This window comes from Myripristis murdjan, chromosome 10, assembly GCF_902150065.1.
Source record: "Myripristis murdjan chromosome 10, fMyrMur1.1, whole genome shotgun sequence".
Lineage (NCBI taxonomy): Eukaryota > Metazoa > Chordata > Actinopteri > Holocentriformes > Holocentridae > Myripristis > Myripristis murdjan.
The window spans coordinates 30,254,308-30,269,420 of record NC_043989.1 but is presented as its reverse complement, the minus strand read 5'-3'; the positions used below and the strand labels follow the sequence as shown (position 1 = coordinate 30,269,420).

The 15,113-nt window shown below is 42.1% G+C and overlaps 1 protein-coding gene across 1 annotated transcript; it reads right to left on the bottom strand.

Annotated features, from left to right (window-relative positions):
* Nucleotides 1-4,992: 4,992 nt before the first annotated feature.
* Nucleotides 4,993-13,032, bottom strand: LOC115366701 (N-lysine methyltransferase KMT5A-A-like). The gene is made up of 6 exons (XM_030062273.1): nt 12,809-13,032; nt 12,505-12,697; nt 11,687-11,779; nt 11,444-11,534; nt 10,682-10,783; nt 4,993-5,005 (listed from the first exon to the last, which is right to left on the bottom strand). Exons 1-5 carry the CDS (start codon nt 12,991-12,993, stop codon nt 10,749-10,751), a joined length of 597 nt encoding a protein of 198 aa, XP_029918133.1. The 5' UTR covers nt 12,994-13,032; the 3' UTR covers nt 4,993-5,005; nt 10,682-10,748.
* Between the last annotated feature and the right edge of the window lie 2,081 nt (nt 13,033-15,113).

The window sequence follows — 15,113 nt, the reverse complement described above, 5'->3', positions numbered from 1 at the left end:
AACAAAATGCCACTGAGTGATTAGCTCGGTCTCGGGGGCTGTAAGCAGACCTTGAAGGCTGTTTTTTAAAGTTCTGTTCAATCCATTTTTGTTAAATCTATCTTTTCCCACTGTTCACCAGCTAATGTCAGACTAATTTAAGTATAGTTCACCATGGCCAGTGTCCAAATTGACCACAAATCACCTGAAGCTGTGTTTAAACAGAGAGACTGAAAGATAGTAAAAGAACCACTGACAGAAGGCGAAAAAAAGAGCCTTACCAGCCATTATGAGTCTAATCTCGGGCTCCAAATGTCACCTGAAAACAATCGCATTTTCAGGTGAGCAAAATTCATGATCCAGGCAGAACATTTATCATCTTCTTCTCCAAATGTCGCTATCATTTCAGTCCTCCTAGTTGTGGCCATGGGCACTATCAATATCCATCGACCAAAAAAAAAAAAGAAAAGAAAAGAAAAGAAAAAAGTAAAATAGGATATTCATAAAGCTGACAGATGTTGAATAGGCTGAGAAAGAGAGATAGCAATAACTGGAAAAGAGCCATTTCTGTACTGACTTAATGTAGCTGAAATGTGTGAGTTGCCAACTAAAGTTCAGGGAGTTCTTATTATCCAGGCTCAAGGACAATGTGAAGGCGTCTAATTAAGATCACAAAGTTGGATTTTGATGTTTTTCTTTCTTTTTTCATTGAACCGAACTGAACTTTCCATGGTCCTGCGTGAACTCAGCGTGCTGACTCATTCTTTCTTAATGACGCTCACCAACAACACTTTAAAAAGTAAAAAGGTGCCAGTTGTAATTATTCTTGAATGGCTGACTTCATTGAGCAGCGGTAGGAAATTATGTGAAATTAATTGTAGGTGGGTGGTTAGAGAGAGAATCAGGTTGGAAGTGGTCTAACAAACAAAAGCCATAGCTCATCAATTACTTTAAAAAGGGTGTCTGTCTCCAGTTTAACATTCATTGTGGTCTGGAATAATGAAAAAAGCTTAACGCTGCACTTAAGTTATTACAAATGTTGGGAGTCCTTCACAACTTTATGAGGCAGAATTGAAACACGTTATCATATAAAGCTAGGGGGAATCAAGGGGCAGCCAGGAACAATCTGTCAGTCAGTAATATCTTCAATTTATTGGCAACAGTAAACAATTTCATCGCAGAATGTGGCCACTAGCTGGTGTTCACTCTGTTGCTCAGTGAGAAGGGAACTGTCTTAATAAGTAAGTGTGTAAGAAAGTGTGTATGTAACTCACTTTTAAGACTCATTTATACTTTCTTATTTATACCTAGGAACATAAATATTTGCATTTGAAATGATGTAACCATCACTGCCTGCATACTTCTGTGAGTCCTTATGTTGGCATGGATGTTAACAATAAATCCACTAGAGGGCAGCTCAGAGTCCAAAGTTTCTGATGACAACAAACATGGCGATGGTAGAGGAGGTTGTAATAATGGAGCTGTTACAAAGTTCCAAAAGCAGAGGTGGTGCTGTAGACAGGAGGACGGGGGATTCTTCTCTCTAAGATTACCAATGAGAGAAATTTCTTCTCCATGTCTCGTTCATAGACTGGTCTCTCTTGAACTATCGGCTACACTGAATCCATCTGTAAGCCTTCTGAAAACGTGCACAACTGCTAAACTTTTGTGTTTGCCAACTAGAGAGCTAATTTGCCTTGCAACCTTGTGTCCCTCAGCGATGTCCTTTGTTTTTAAAGGGACAGTAAACCCAGTTAAAAATGGCGATTGTATTATTTAGTATTATTCTTGAGTACTATCTGCATCATCCACCAAGATTTGAGAACTCCTGAGAGTCAGTAAGTAATAAAACAGAATGTTAAATGCTGCATTTTCTATAGCAATCCATTCCAGCAGGGCGTTTGAGTGGGCGTTCCCCTAGAGCAAGGCTATTCAACTTCAGCAGCAAGTGGGCGGAATTGGAAATTGGTGTTCATGGGCCACACAGGATAATTTGTCAATGAATGGCTACAGATAACTTTCACTCTCTCTCCATATAATGTCAATAGGTCTATTATTACATGAATTTGTTGTGTATATTTCTTTTCTTCCACTTTTACGGAATCAAAGTGTTCAATTCCAGACAGCAAACAGTCCATAGCACAAATAGAGCTACAAAGCTTCATACACAAGTGCAAAAGGTTAGGCTACAGCTAACAAACCAAGGAGACATGAGGCCCTATTTTCTCTGCAATCTCAATAACCAGTGCTATATAATGCATCCCACTGCACAGTCAATGAAGGTGTTTCCAAGCTCACTTGTTATTTTCATTCACTGAGTGCAGCCTTGCCCACAGGCACTAAGCATAAAGGAGTGTAGCGGAATAGAATAGAGGGGTTTTGAGATCAGCTATCAGCTTCACGGAATCCAGTATGTCAGATGAATAAATAAGTAAATAAAGTAGACATGCAATTCATAATTGAGTTTTTTCTTAAATGTAGCGCTGAGCGTAAGTAATGCATTAAAGAAAATGCAATCCATGGCAACAACTCCTCTGCCAACTGGTCCCTCTTCTGCTGTGCAGTGTGCATCAAGCTGGCGTGCTGTATAGTCACCACAGTTTGTAATGTTTCCTGCAAACTTCTGAGACGCATTTTCAACATGACAAATGTTTGCTCCACCATACGGTTATTGCCCTCGACAACATATTGTTGAATCTACGTTGCTGCTGAACACTGTTAATTTTGGCAGCCATTTTAATTTTAGTCTTAGTCTTGGTCTTCTGACGAAATGCTTATTAGTCTTTAGTCATTGCTGTCCTTAATAGTTTTAGTCTAGTCTGAGTTGACGAAAATTAGAAAGATTTTAGTCAAGTTTAAGTCATTAGTTTTAGTCATATGTGTGTGTATGTATATATATATATATATATATATATATATATATATATATATATAAATGTAGCTGATTGGTTCTTGCCATAATATGAATTTTAACAGTTGTCCAATAGGGCTGTCGGCTGTGTAGTAACCTGACTTCTGCACAACACAACTGATGGTCCCAACCCCATTGATAAAGCAAGAAATTCCACTAATTAACCCTGATAAGGCACACCTGTGAAGTGAAAACCATTTCAGGTGACTACCTCTTGAAGCTCATGGAGAGAATGCCAAGAGTGTGCAAAGCAGTAATCAGAGCAAAGGGTGGCTATTTTGAAGAAACTAGAATATAAAACATGTTTTCAGTTATTTCACCTTTTTTTGTTAAGTACATAACTCCACGTGTTCAACGTATATGTGTGTATACACACACACACACAAATATATATATATATATATATATATATATATATATATATATGTGTTGTAGTACTCGAGATCGGTCTCCGTCTCGAGACCGATCTCGAGACCACTTTTTGAGGGTCTCGGTCTCGTCTCGGAATCGAAGGCATTTTCACTCGGTCTTGTCTCGGTCTCGGACTGGGCGGACTCGGGATTTTTGATCAAGACTGGTTGAGAACAGGTTCTCACTACTGTGATAAGAGAAAAAAGAAAAGTGCAGCTGCTGCCTTCCCGGTGTCACACAGCCTTTGCGACACCTTGAGTGACACACCCCTGAACACGCAGAGTGGATAAAGACGGCTGGAGAAGCGGTGGTTAAGTTTGGCATCCCCAGGAATTCGCCATGAAAAATGTCGGCAAACTCTGGCTGGCTTTCTCTGTTGTTGCATAAGTTCTTCATGGCCATGCATAGGGTTGCCACCCATCCCGTAAAATACAGAATTATCCTTAAATTGACTATGAAATGTTGTGCAATTTGCCCCATATTTTCATAAATGCCCCATACGTGTCTGTCACACACACATCAACACTGAATTATGAACAAAATAAAACACAGGAAATGTTAAGAGCAGCTAATTTAATTGTGGCAGGACCCACTTAGCGAGGAGCTGATGCGAGGTGCAGCGGATAGAGCTCCACCTCCCGAGGCTGCGTCTCTCTCTGTGGGACTGTCTGCCAGCCTGCCTGCTCCTGTCACGGGTTGCCTAGTTACCGGCGCGCGCACCAGGGCACCCGTGGGTTTTAAAGATGACTGCTACACCCGACACTCCACCACGTCCCAAAAAGCAAAAACGTTTGCTGCGCCTGCACTTGCCGCGTCTGTTGCTCTGCATACATCAACCTACCCTCAAAAGATTCGCTCTGATTGGATTTCTTCCCAACTTGTCCCACATAAAGGGGAGTTCTGACTGGATCTCTTCTCCGTTCGTCCCTCCCTGACATTTCTGTCTCGTTTTTATTCGTTGACTGAAGTGTCAGTTATATTTTGTCACAGTCTTCGTCATCATATCTGACCTTTTATTTAGTTTTTATTTAGTTTTCATCCGTGAAAAAGGTTCGTTGATGAATATTTTTCGTCATAGTCTTCGTCAACAAAATTAACACTGCTGCTGAATTGCTGGCATTATATCTGGCATAATGCCACATGTGTAATAGGTCTCCAAACAGCCACACATCCAGAGCACCCTTTAAAGCTGCAGGAATGGCAAAATTGACATTGAACTGAGATTAGATATGGTCCTAGGGGTCTTGTTGCAATGCAATTTTTTTTTTTTTTTTTTTTTTTTTTTTTACCAAAATACCACATCTTGCCTTGCATTTCCTCATCAAAATAAACCTTCCATTGCGGTGCGCCACCCCTCCCACCTTTGCGCCAAACCTGGTGAGCAAGCACAAAAAACCACATGAATGAGCAAAGGGTGTTCCCAGGTCAAAAGCACAATATCTGGTCTGTAGGCTGCTAGTTGAATAGGCCTAGAGAAATGCTATTGTCGTAATTCTGCTAAGACCAACCAACTGGAGTGAAAATATCTTTGTTGGAAGTAGTGCTAAAACAATAAGATGGCAAATGTTTTCCAAGCTAACATTGCTGTATAGCCCAATTTCTAAAATTTTTTGGAGGGTTGTAGTAGAGTTGATGTGAGAAAGTCCATGACTGACGCCATCGCTTGTTAAAGCTCCATTTTTAGATGGGATGTGCTGCTGGTCTCTAGCCTCACCTCCTCTTGTCTTCAGATATAATCCTCAGTGTGCTGTGCTAAAAAGCTAACAGTTACTGTTTGTTTCTATTAGTTTTTTCCCCCTAATATTACTCTGGCATTTCTGTTTCATTAGACAATCAAAGTGGAAAGGCAAGGCAAACATGCAGCAAAAGCCCGGGCCAGATTCGAACCCGGAACACTGAGCACGTTTACATGCACACCTTATTCCTGTATTAACCGGAATATTCGCAATATTCCGGTTGCGCACGTGTCATGTAAACACGCACCGAACCCGATTAAGGTCATATTCCGGATGGAGAGAATTCCGAATAAGCCCCCTGGAATATTCCTGTTCCAACCGGAATATTGGGGCATGTAACCACCTAGTCGGAAAACTCCCCGAACCGGAATATTCAGTCACGACTGCGCATGCTCGACTCACAAGGAATTCTCTGGCGTCTTTGTTGCTATGGTTACCTGCAAGCGGGGAAAACGGCAGGGCGAACAGCAGCAAGAGCCAGGAGACTGCAGTCCGCCTTCAGCTAATGAAAGACTTAAATATCACGGAGGATCTCGATGGGAGAAAACATAGAAATAGCAACAGAAGAAGAAGAAAAAGAAGAAGAAGACGAGGAAGAAGACTTCTTCGTCTGTTTTTCTGGCAGACCAGACGCGTATATGCGTGCTGCTGCCCCCCGCGGCTGAGTGTCGCATTACGTCAGAGAGTGGAATACGCCGAAACACGGGAACATGCCAAGTAACATGTAAACAGAATATTCCAGTTGCCGCGGCGCAGTTACCTTAGCCGGAATATTGAGCCGAACCGGAATATGGTGTGCATGTAAACGTACTCACTGAGGCTTAGCTTTAGTATTACATGGAACACACTCTGCACACTGCACCCACTAACACTTACTGTTATTTGTTCATCAAAGCCAGCACATGCTAGCACAGGATATCAGGTGCAGTTGAAGAGTCAATCAAACAGGGGCAGAGTCAAAAAACTGAGGTTGTGTTCGATCTCCCCCACTCTTCTGTGTGAAAGTAACTTTTGAATCCCTAGCAGTACCACTCATTTGAGTCTGGAGAAATCAACTGACAGGCCTCTCTCTGCAGAGAAATTTCAGACTCTCAGTTTCAGGATAATTTCCACACACAATGATGACAATAAATACATTTTGATGAAAAATTGCACATTTTAGTTCACCAGCCCTTCAAGGATGACAGGAGATGTTCTCAGGGGGTGAAAATTATTACAAGCACACTGGCTTGGTTGAGGCAAATACAAAGTATTCTCAAAATGTTTGGATGAGCACATGGATTTGTCTGAGCAGCCGTCACAGTGCTTAGAGCAATAGAGTTGCAAAGTGATTGAGTTTACTTTGGGCAGCCAGCGTTCTGGAAGTAAAAATGCCATTAATTTTCCCAATTGCAATGTTACGTGGCGGTCTGTTTGAGCATTTCAAACACTTGGATGGGCATGAAACTCTCCTGCTTGAATCGTCAGTAGCCTACAAACAAATAAGGTCTGTGTCAAAGTGATTTAGGTTCAATGAAAAAACAATAAAACAATAAAACAAACACTGATGAAAACGTTTGGCGATAAGTCACATGTGAGTTCCACAGTGAAACAGAACATATTATTTCTGAAACATGTAGAACCAATGGCCATAGCATAACCCTGTAGTATGGTTTATTAATCCAGGAGACTCCCATGATTCAGTGTAGAGTAAATATTACTGTTATAATTAAAAGTAAAATTTCAGATGGGGAAAAATATTGCTGAATATGAATGGATATGACAGACCAATAAGGACAAACAGGACAGCATTCTTAAAATGTTACATTCTCCAAACCATTGATGAATTATTGATGAAACCATTTAATGAATGAACTAATCCATTCGTGATTCTGCTATTGAAACATAACCAATCTCCAGTAATCCTACATTGTGCATAAACCCCGACGTAACACAGCCCAGTAGCTTTTTACACCAGCTAACCAGTAGCATACACCATTGGGAGTGAGACTGAGATAAGCTCCATACTTTAACCCGGGTCTACCCGAGACTGGTATATACAATTCAACACAGATCAGTGTAAAGAAATGTAATCAGAGATGCAGCTTCAAGTGCAAATAGATAATTTATTACAAAAACACTAAGAATTTCAATATACAGTTGTCCCTCGCTATAACACGGTTCACCTTTCGCGGCTTCGCAGTTTCGCGGATTTTTTTAGTGCAATTTTGCATGCTTTTTTTTTTTTTTTTTTTTTTTTTTTTTTTTTTTAACAGCGCATTGTGTTCTGCGTCCTGATTGGCTAAGGGACTGTAGACCATTGTTATTCAATCTCCTCCGTGCCGTGTCTCCTGTCCAGTACAGAATGCGTTCATTCTATAATACTGGACTTATTTTTCTACGAAGGTTTGAACTTTGTTTAAACAAGAGAGAAAAGTGAGAAAATGTTAATGCCTGTCTGAGAAAGGTGTATAAAGTGTGTAGTGAGGGGTTTTACAGCCTTAAAACATCTATAATAATTAAAAAAAAATAAAGCTGACTACTTCGCGGATTTTGCCAATTGTGGGTTATTTTTAGAACGTAACTCCCGCGATAAACGAGAGACCACTGTAACTAGATAATCAGTCATAAAATTCAGTCATTATATATATATATATATATATATATATACATACACTATATTACCAAAAGTATTCGCTCACCCATTCAAATGATCAGAATCAGGTGTCCTAATCACTTGGCCTGGCCACAGGTGTATAAAATCAAGCACTCAGGCATGCAGACTGTGAAACAAGACATTTGTGAAAGAATGGGCCGCTCTCAGGAGCTCAGTGAATTCCAGCGTGGAACTGTCATAGGATGCCACCTGTGCAACAAATCCAGTCGTGAAATTTCCTCGCTCCTAAATATTCCACAGTCAACTGTCAGCTCTATTATAACAAAATGGAAGCGTTTGGGAACAACAGCAACTCAGCCACGAAGTGGTAGGCCACGTAAAGTGACGGAGAGGGGTCAGCGGATGCTGAAGCGCATAGTGCAAAGAGGTCGCCGACTTTCTGCACAGTCAATTGCTACAGAGCTACAAACTTCATGTGACCTTCAGATTAGCCCAAGTACAGTACGCAGAGAGCTTCATGGAATGGGTTTCCATGGCCGAGCAGCTGCAGCCAAGCCACACATCACCAAGTGCAATGCAAAGCGTCGGATGCAATGGTGTAAAGCACGCCGCCACTGGCCTCTAGAGCAGTGGAGACACGTTCTCTGGAGTGATGAATCACGCTTTCCCATCTGGCAATCTGATGGACGAGTCTGGGTTTGGAGGTTGCCAGGAGAACGGTACATTTCAGACTGCATTGTGCCGACTGTGAAATTTGGTGGAGGAGGAATTATGGTGTGGGGTTGTTTTTCAGGAGCTGGGCTTGGCCCCTTAGTTCCAGTGAAAGGAACTTTGAATGCTTCAGGATACCAAAACATTTTGGACAATTCCATGCTCCCAACCTTGTGGGAACAGTTTGGAGCGGGCCCCTTCCTCTTCCAACATGACTGTGCACCAGTGCACAAAGCAAGGTCCATAAAGACATGGATGACAGAGTCTGGTGTGGATGAACTTGACTGGCCTGCACAGAGTCCTGACCTGAACCCGATAGAACACCTTTGGAATGAATTAGAGCGGAGACTGAGAGCCAGGCCTTCTCGACCAACATCAGTGTGTGACCTCACCAATGCGCTTTTGGAAGAATGGTCAAAAATTCCTATCAACACTCTCCTCAACCTTGTGGACAGTCTTCCCAGAAGAGTTGAAGCTGTAATAGCTGCAAAAGGTGGACCGACATTATATTGAACTCTATGGGTTAGGAATGGGATGGCACTTCAGTTCATAGTATGAGTAAAGGCAGGTGAGCGAATACTTTTGGTAATATAGTGTATATATACACACACACACACACACACACACACACACACACACACACACACACATACATATATATATAAAGAACATGTTACCTAAAAAATACACAAGTCTTAACACAGACATGACTTTTCCCTAAAGAAATACAAAAAGTAATGCAGTTAATAAAACAGGCTGTCTATTGAACAGATAACCTCTCCAAAACCGTTCACCATGTGTTCCCGTTATACAGTGCACACTCACACACAGTCACCACTGCCAAATACCCCCAAGTGTCATCTCTGCATGCAGGTGCACAGCAAACTAGTGCCATGGCTGGTGCCACCAACAGTACAGCCCCAGATGTAGCGTGCTAAAAATAGAATAAGCCCAGAGACAGCATCAAAATAAAAGGGGTACAGATTGCCGCAGATTAAATAGGCCGGACAAAAGGGTACAATCCTAAGATGATCTGCAGGTTAAATATGGACAGGACAACACAGGCAAAATAACCAAATAACAACCCAGGCAAAACACTATAGGAAAAATGCTGTGGGCAAAACACTATAGGCAAGGCACTAAGTAGGCCTGTAGACCAGAAATATGTCCAAAACAGTAAAGGCAAAATGGTGTAGGCAAAACAGTAACAAACAAAAAAAAAATGCTGAAAAGAAAAATATTAAAAGACCAATTTCCCTGGGTTGGCCTGCAAATGAAACCACATAAACTGGGGGGGTTTCATCCTACCTCTAGTATGGGTCACACCAGCCAAAATATGGTGCCACGCACATGCCACGTCACTGAACACCTAAATTATAAGACAACCTTTAATTTGTGCAAACAATCAACAAACACATGTGGACAATGAATCAACCAACAGCGCCTCCCTCTCCCACAGTGCCAACCACTCACTGTGGGGTTATGCATACCTGGTATTTACAAACAGCGATGATGATGTAGAAGTGAATAATGAATGGGCATCGTTATGGAACCTGCCCCCCAGCTTCCGCCCCCCCTATCCTGCCACGTAAAGTGTGTGTTACTGTATTCTAACCACAGCGACTAAAGCCTTTTGTTCAGCCACAGACGTACTTGCAATGAGCTTCACAGGAAGCTTCTTGCATTGTAATACTGCACACACACACACACACACATACTGGTTTCCATGTGGTTTGGGGACCAACTTTTTGAACAACACTTGCAGGGACCACCCTTTCCAAAGGTTCTAGAGCTCTGAAAAAAATCAGGTAGAATAACTGAAGTAGTGTTAGCTGATACACGCCTTCAAATCCCTAAATTGATGAAATAATGATTCGACCATGCTTAGTATGTCTCAGTCTTGGTACAAAGACCTCTTTATTGCTGTCAAGGTCGAAATCTGGCGGAAAAAAGCAACATTATAATAAAACATCAGAAAGACTCTAATTTAAACCTAAGGGGCTCTAGTTTCCCGGCGCAGCGTGGGGTGGCGCAGTGAGGCGAACCCCACGCAGAGCTAGTTTCAACCGGCGAAACGGCAGAGGCGGACAGTGTCCAAGTTTCGCAGGCGGAGGTTCGCCGAGATGGGAGTGGCGGCGCAGCGGGGGGAGGTGCCGACAGATTCGGCTTGGCGCAGTGACAGGCGCAGGGACGGCGGAGTACTTGCACCACCGAGAACGGCGTGCCAAACTTGGAAAATCCGCCTGGCCACACCCAGTTGGCGAAGCGCATCTGCGCTACGCCCCCGCCTCGCCAGGTCTGCGAAACTAGAGCCCAAAGTGCTCAGCATCACTGTACCATTTCAGCAGGACCAAGAAGTGGAGCATTGTCCATCTGAGTGTTTGACTGCAGGGAAGAATGGCTGTCATGCACCTCCATGGTACTGGCTGTGCTGCTGGTCTGTAAACATATTGTATAAGAACAGATTTTTGAATCCACACTGTGAGAAACAGATTCTCACCTTGATGTGATTACTGCAGAAGATGTAAATACACTGAACACTGGTTCAGAAGCATCTCTGAGATGAGATGCATGCCAACAGACACCAGACTTTAGAAAAACAAATTTTGTTTTTTAATAAAATATTTAATTCAGCCCACCTCTGGCTGAGTTTACACACCTGGAATTAAACAGGCTTTGTGGGGACATATTATACACACTGGTAATGTTGCTCGTGGGGACCAGGTCTGTCCAATTTTCTCATACAGTCTCTTCTGAAAACCTGACTAAAGGTGTGTTGTGGGGACCCCGTGACTTGTTACATATAGTATAATAAATAACTAAGAGAAAATTCCAATTGGGTGTTAAAATCTGATAATCAATAACACTCTCGCACTAACCTTACAGATGCACTACATTTAACTGTCTGTGCACTGACTGACTCTACTCCAGCCCAGCAAACTTCTGGCAGTGGTTACACATCTGGAGTTAAACAGGCTTCTAAATGCATCGCAAAAAATTGACTGACACTAGAGCCCCTTCACAATCTTCCTTCCTCATTAATACAAGAACAGGACTGAGAAAAAAAACCTAAATCTAAAGTGATCAGCATCACTGTACCGTTTGAGCAGGAGCAGGGCAGAGGAGAGTCATCCATAAGGGAAGAATAGACCTTACATGCCTCCATGGTACTGGCTGTGCTGCTGGTCGTCTGTAAACACATTGAACAAAATAGATTTTCAGAACACAAACTATAAGAAACAAATTATAATTCCTTATATATTCTAATATATTTCTTCTAGTCACCTTCTGGCTGTGTTTACACATCTGGCATTATACGTAATTGCTTTAGCATCACTGTACCGTTTGAAGTGGAGCATTGTCCATCTGAGTGTTTGACTGCAGGGAAGAATGGCTGTCATGCACCTCCTTGGTACTGGCTGTGATGCTGGTCACCTGTAAATACAAGTAAAATAACTCAATTTGATAATCTCTACATTAAATACATGATTGATACATTGACATTTTTTGCACTTGAATTCACTTAGTTTCACACATCTAGTTTCACACATCTAATAAATTCAAATTTTTCATTCAAATGATAAATTTTGACAGGGCTGTACAGTGAGACATATTGTATGTAGAATTTGCTACAGAAAATGGAGTGTGCTACAGACTGATCGAAGCTTATAGCACTGATGCTTGAAGATCGTGTGTAAGAGACAGAAAGAGAGGGGGAGGAGGGGAAATAGAGGAAAAGAGAAGAGAGATAGGAAAGAGGAAAATAGAGAGAGAGAGGACAGTATTGGAAAAGTGGCAGAGGGGAATAGGATAGAGAGAGAGTAAGAGATTAGAGAAAAATATTTGTATATGTGTGCATTCGTGTGTGTTTGTCAGACACAAGTCACACTTAATTTGAGCATTCAAGCTTTTTTCAGCCAATAGAGAAATAGTTGATTTTCAAAATATCTGCGCTTTTTCAACTGATGATTGTCTTGACAGCCTATATCCAGCAATTTTATATCATGATATATTTCATATATCATGCTACAAGTTTTTGTTTAATGCCAGAAGACCAACAACCACGATAGCACCAGTGCTACAGCCAAAAAAGTGAATGTACAGCCCTGCATTCTGGAACAATATGAGTTATTCCACACACTGTGTACTGTACAACATACTTGTGTTCTCCATGGGCAGTCTTCACCTCCATAGTCACAGGTAATTTCCTCTCCTTCTTTAATATCGCTCAGGGCAAATAAACAAAGGTGTGGGTTTCCGTTTACTTCAATCTTTTTCATCTTACAGTTTGGATGTCTGTGTTCATCATTCACTAGTCGGCCAAATGATCCATCTTCTCTCGAGGCATCAATACTTAAAAAGATGGAAATATAAATATATATTCATCACCACAAATTAAAGGTGGATTAAGTTGTATATAGTGGGGTGTAAGGACTATTTTTAAGGTGCATCTTGTAGCCTTACCACCATATTTTTCCTCTCCACTTGAAGGCAAACATAAATGCAGCACATGACTCGTGGTAAACTCTTTTTCTTCTCTGGGATTCTGCATCATTTATGATATCTCCTCTATATTCAAGAACAAAATATCCCTTGCAAATTGGAGACTTTGCAAATACACCACGTCCTGTAAAACAAAAGATAAACATATTCAGCAAAATATGAAGTTATCCATCCTTTCATTATCAATTCATTCATTCATTCATTGATCTTCTAAACCGCTTATCCTCACTAGGGTCGCAGGGGGTTGCTGGAGCCAATCCCAGCGCACATAGGGCGAAGGCAAGGAAACACCCTGGACAGGTCGCCAGTCCATCACAGGGCGTTATCAATTCATCCTTATTATATATTCTTCAATAAAAAACACTGATTTGATATAAGCTGCAATCTAATGTTAGATGTTGGGCATTATAGTGCAGGAACCAAACCCCCAAAATTAGGATATACCCCTACCCGGGGTAGCTTTAGCTAACGTTAGTTAGCGTTGACGTCCCTAGCAACACGGCCAACACTACCAAGCTAACGCTAACGTGCTAGCTAACGTTAGCTAACGCCAGCTAACACTAACAACACACTTTTTAGCTGGCATTTTTAGGGACGCTAACAACACACATTTTGATGCCCCCGTCAAAATGGTCGCGCAACGATTACGTCATATCCACAGCCCGGTAACTTTACAGGAACCTTCCTCCTGCTCGGCCCTCTCAGTGGAGACACGGCAGTTGAGAGGGCCGAGTGAGAGGACGTTCCTTTAGTAGCTCCTGCCCTCCAAATACTACCAGGAGCTGTGTTATGTGCAGGGTGATGATTGTGTGTGTATTGAGTGACCCAAGTGCTATATTTTTCTATGTCTTGTGCATGTGTGTCAGTATGTGTGTGTGTGTGTGTGTGTGTGTGTGTGTGTGTGTGTGTGTGTGTGTGTGTCTCCCTGTGTGGTCTTAGAAAGTGTGTGTGCGTGTGTGTGTGTGTGTGTGTGTGTGTGTGTGTCCTAATGAAAAACGACTTTCTCTTTCAGGCCTGGAAAGAGATACAGGTCAGCTATCACCCACACAAACACACACACACACACACACACACACACACACACACACACAGATAAGGTTGAGCCTGAGATAGTCAGTTTCCACTTCTTGACTTGAGAGGCCCTATCTCTTTACGGTACAGTCTTGTGTGTGTGTGTGTGTGTGTGTGTGTGTGTGTGTGTGTCTGTGTGTGTGTGTATGTGCTTGTATGTCCTTGTCCTTCTCTGGCACTTTCCCATTGAGAAAACCTCATGCAGATTGATTTCCTATTCTCAGGTATGAGAGAGAATAATGGCTTTGAGAGCTCAGCGCTCAGACACTTCATTGATTGCTGCAGTTCAACTTCATTCCCTTGTATTCACCCCCCCACCCCCCCCCACCCCCACCCCTCTCCACACACACTCATACGACCACTCATTCACACATGCACTACATTCCCATTGTCACATCGTCATTAATTCAGCCGCCTTTCCTTTCCTTCTCCGTTGTCTCTCTCACTCAGAATCAGTTCAGGTCAAAACGGCTTTATTAACGTGACATTTCAGAAACCTGTGTTGCCAAGGCATTTTCAACTCAGCTATTCCATATGTCTCATTACAGTTCTAACAGAGTGTAAAATTTATCGATACATAATGCATGGTCATCATAGTTACAATAAGATATCACCGTTCTAAATGTATTTGTTTGTATGTTTGTTCGCGTTCAACACCATTGTTCCTGTGAAGTTAATCCACACTCTACAGGAGCTAGGTGTTAGAACATCACTCTGTAAATGGATCTTTAACTTTTTACACGACAGGAAACAAGTTGTTAAAATTGGTGACCATGTCTCGCAGCCTACGTTTCTGAACACCGGTGCTCCTCAGGGTTGTGTCCTGTCTCCACTCTTGTATTCCTTATTCACACATTTTTGTCAGTCACACACTAGTTCAGTCTTGCTGACTAGTGCAGATGACACCTCTGTGGTGGCTCTCATTACCAACGAGGATGAATCTGACTATCGCAGAGAAGTTGAGGAGTTGGTGAGTTGGCGTGAAAGCAATAACCTGATACTTAACATCTCAAAAACCAAAGAACTGGTAGTCGACTTTAGGAAGATCTCTAGTCCCCTCACCCCCCTCTCCATCAATGGGGAGGAGGTAGAGAGCGTCACCTCTATAGCACATACCCTTTGGCTATTAGACAACTGAACTTGAACTGACTTTATTGGTCATGTATATACAGGTTACAGTGTAAGTAGCACTTTA

What these genes read in the sequence shown, in the direction of transcription:
- LOC115366701 (XM_030062273.1), bottom strand. Translation starts at nt 12,993, where the DNA reads ATGTTTATCTTTTGTTTTACAGGACGTGGTGTATTTGCAAAGTCTCCA. An exon ending in ACAATGCTCCACTTCAAACG is followed by an intron (nt 11,535 to 11,686) that starts GTACAGTGATGC and finishes ATGTGTTTACAG; the next exon opens with ACGACCAGCAGCACAGCCAG. An exon ending in GCCCTGCTCCTGCTCAAACG is followed by an intron (nt 10,784 to 11,443) that starts GTACAGTGATGC and finishes ATATGTTTACAG; the next exon opens with ACCAGCAGCACAGCCAGTAC.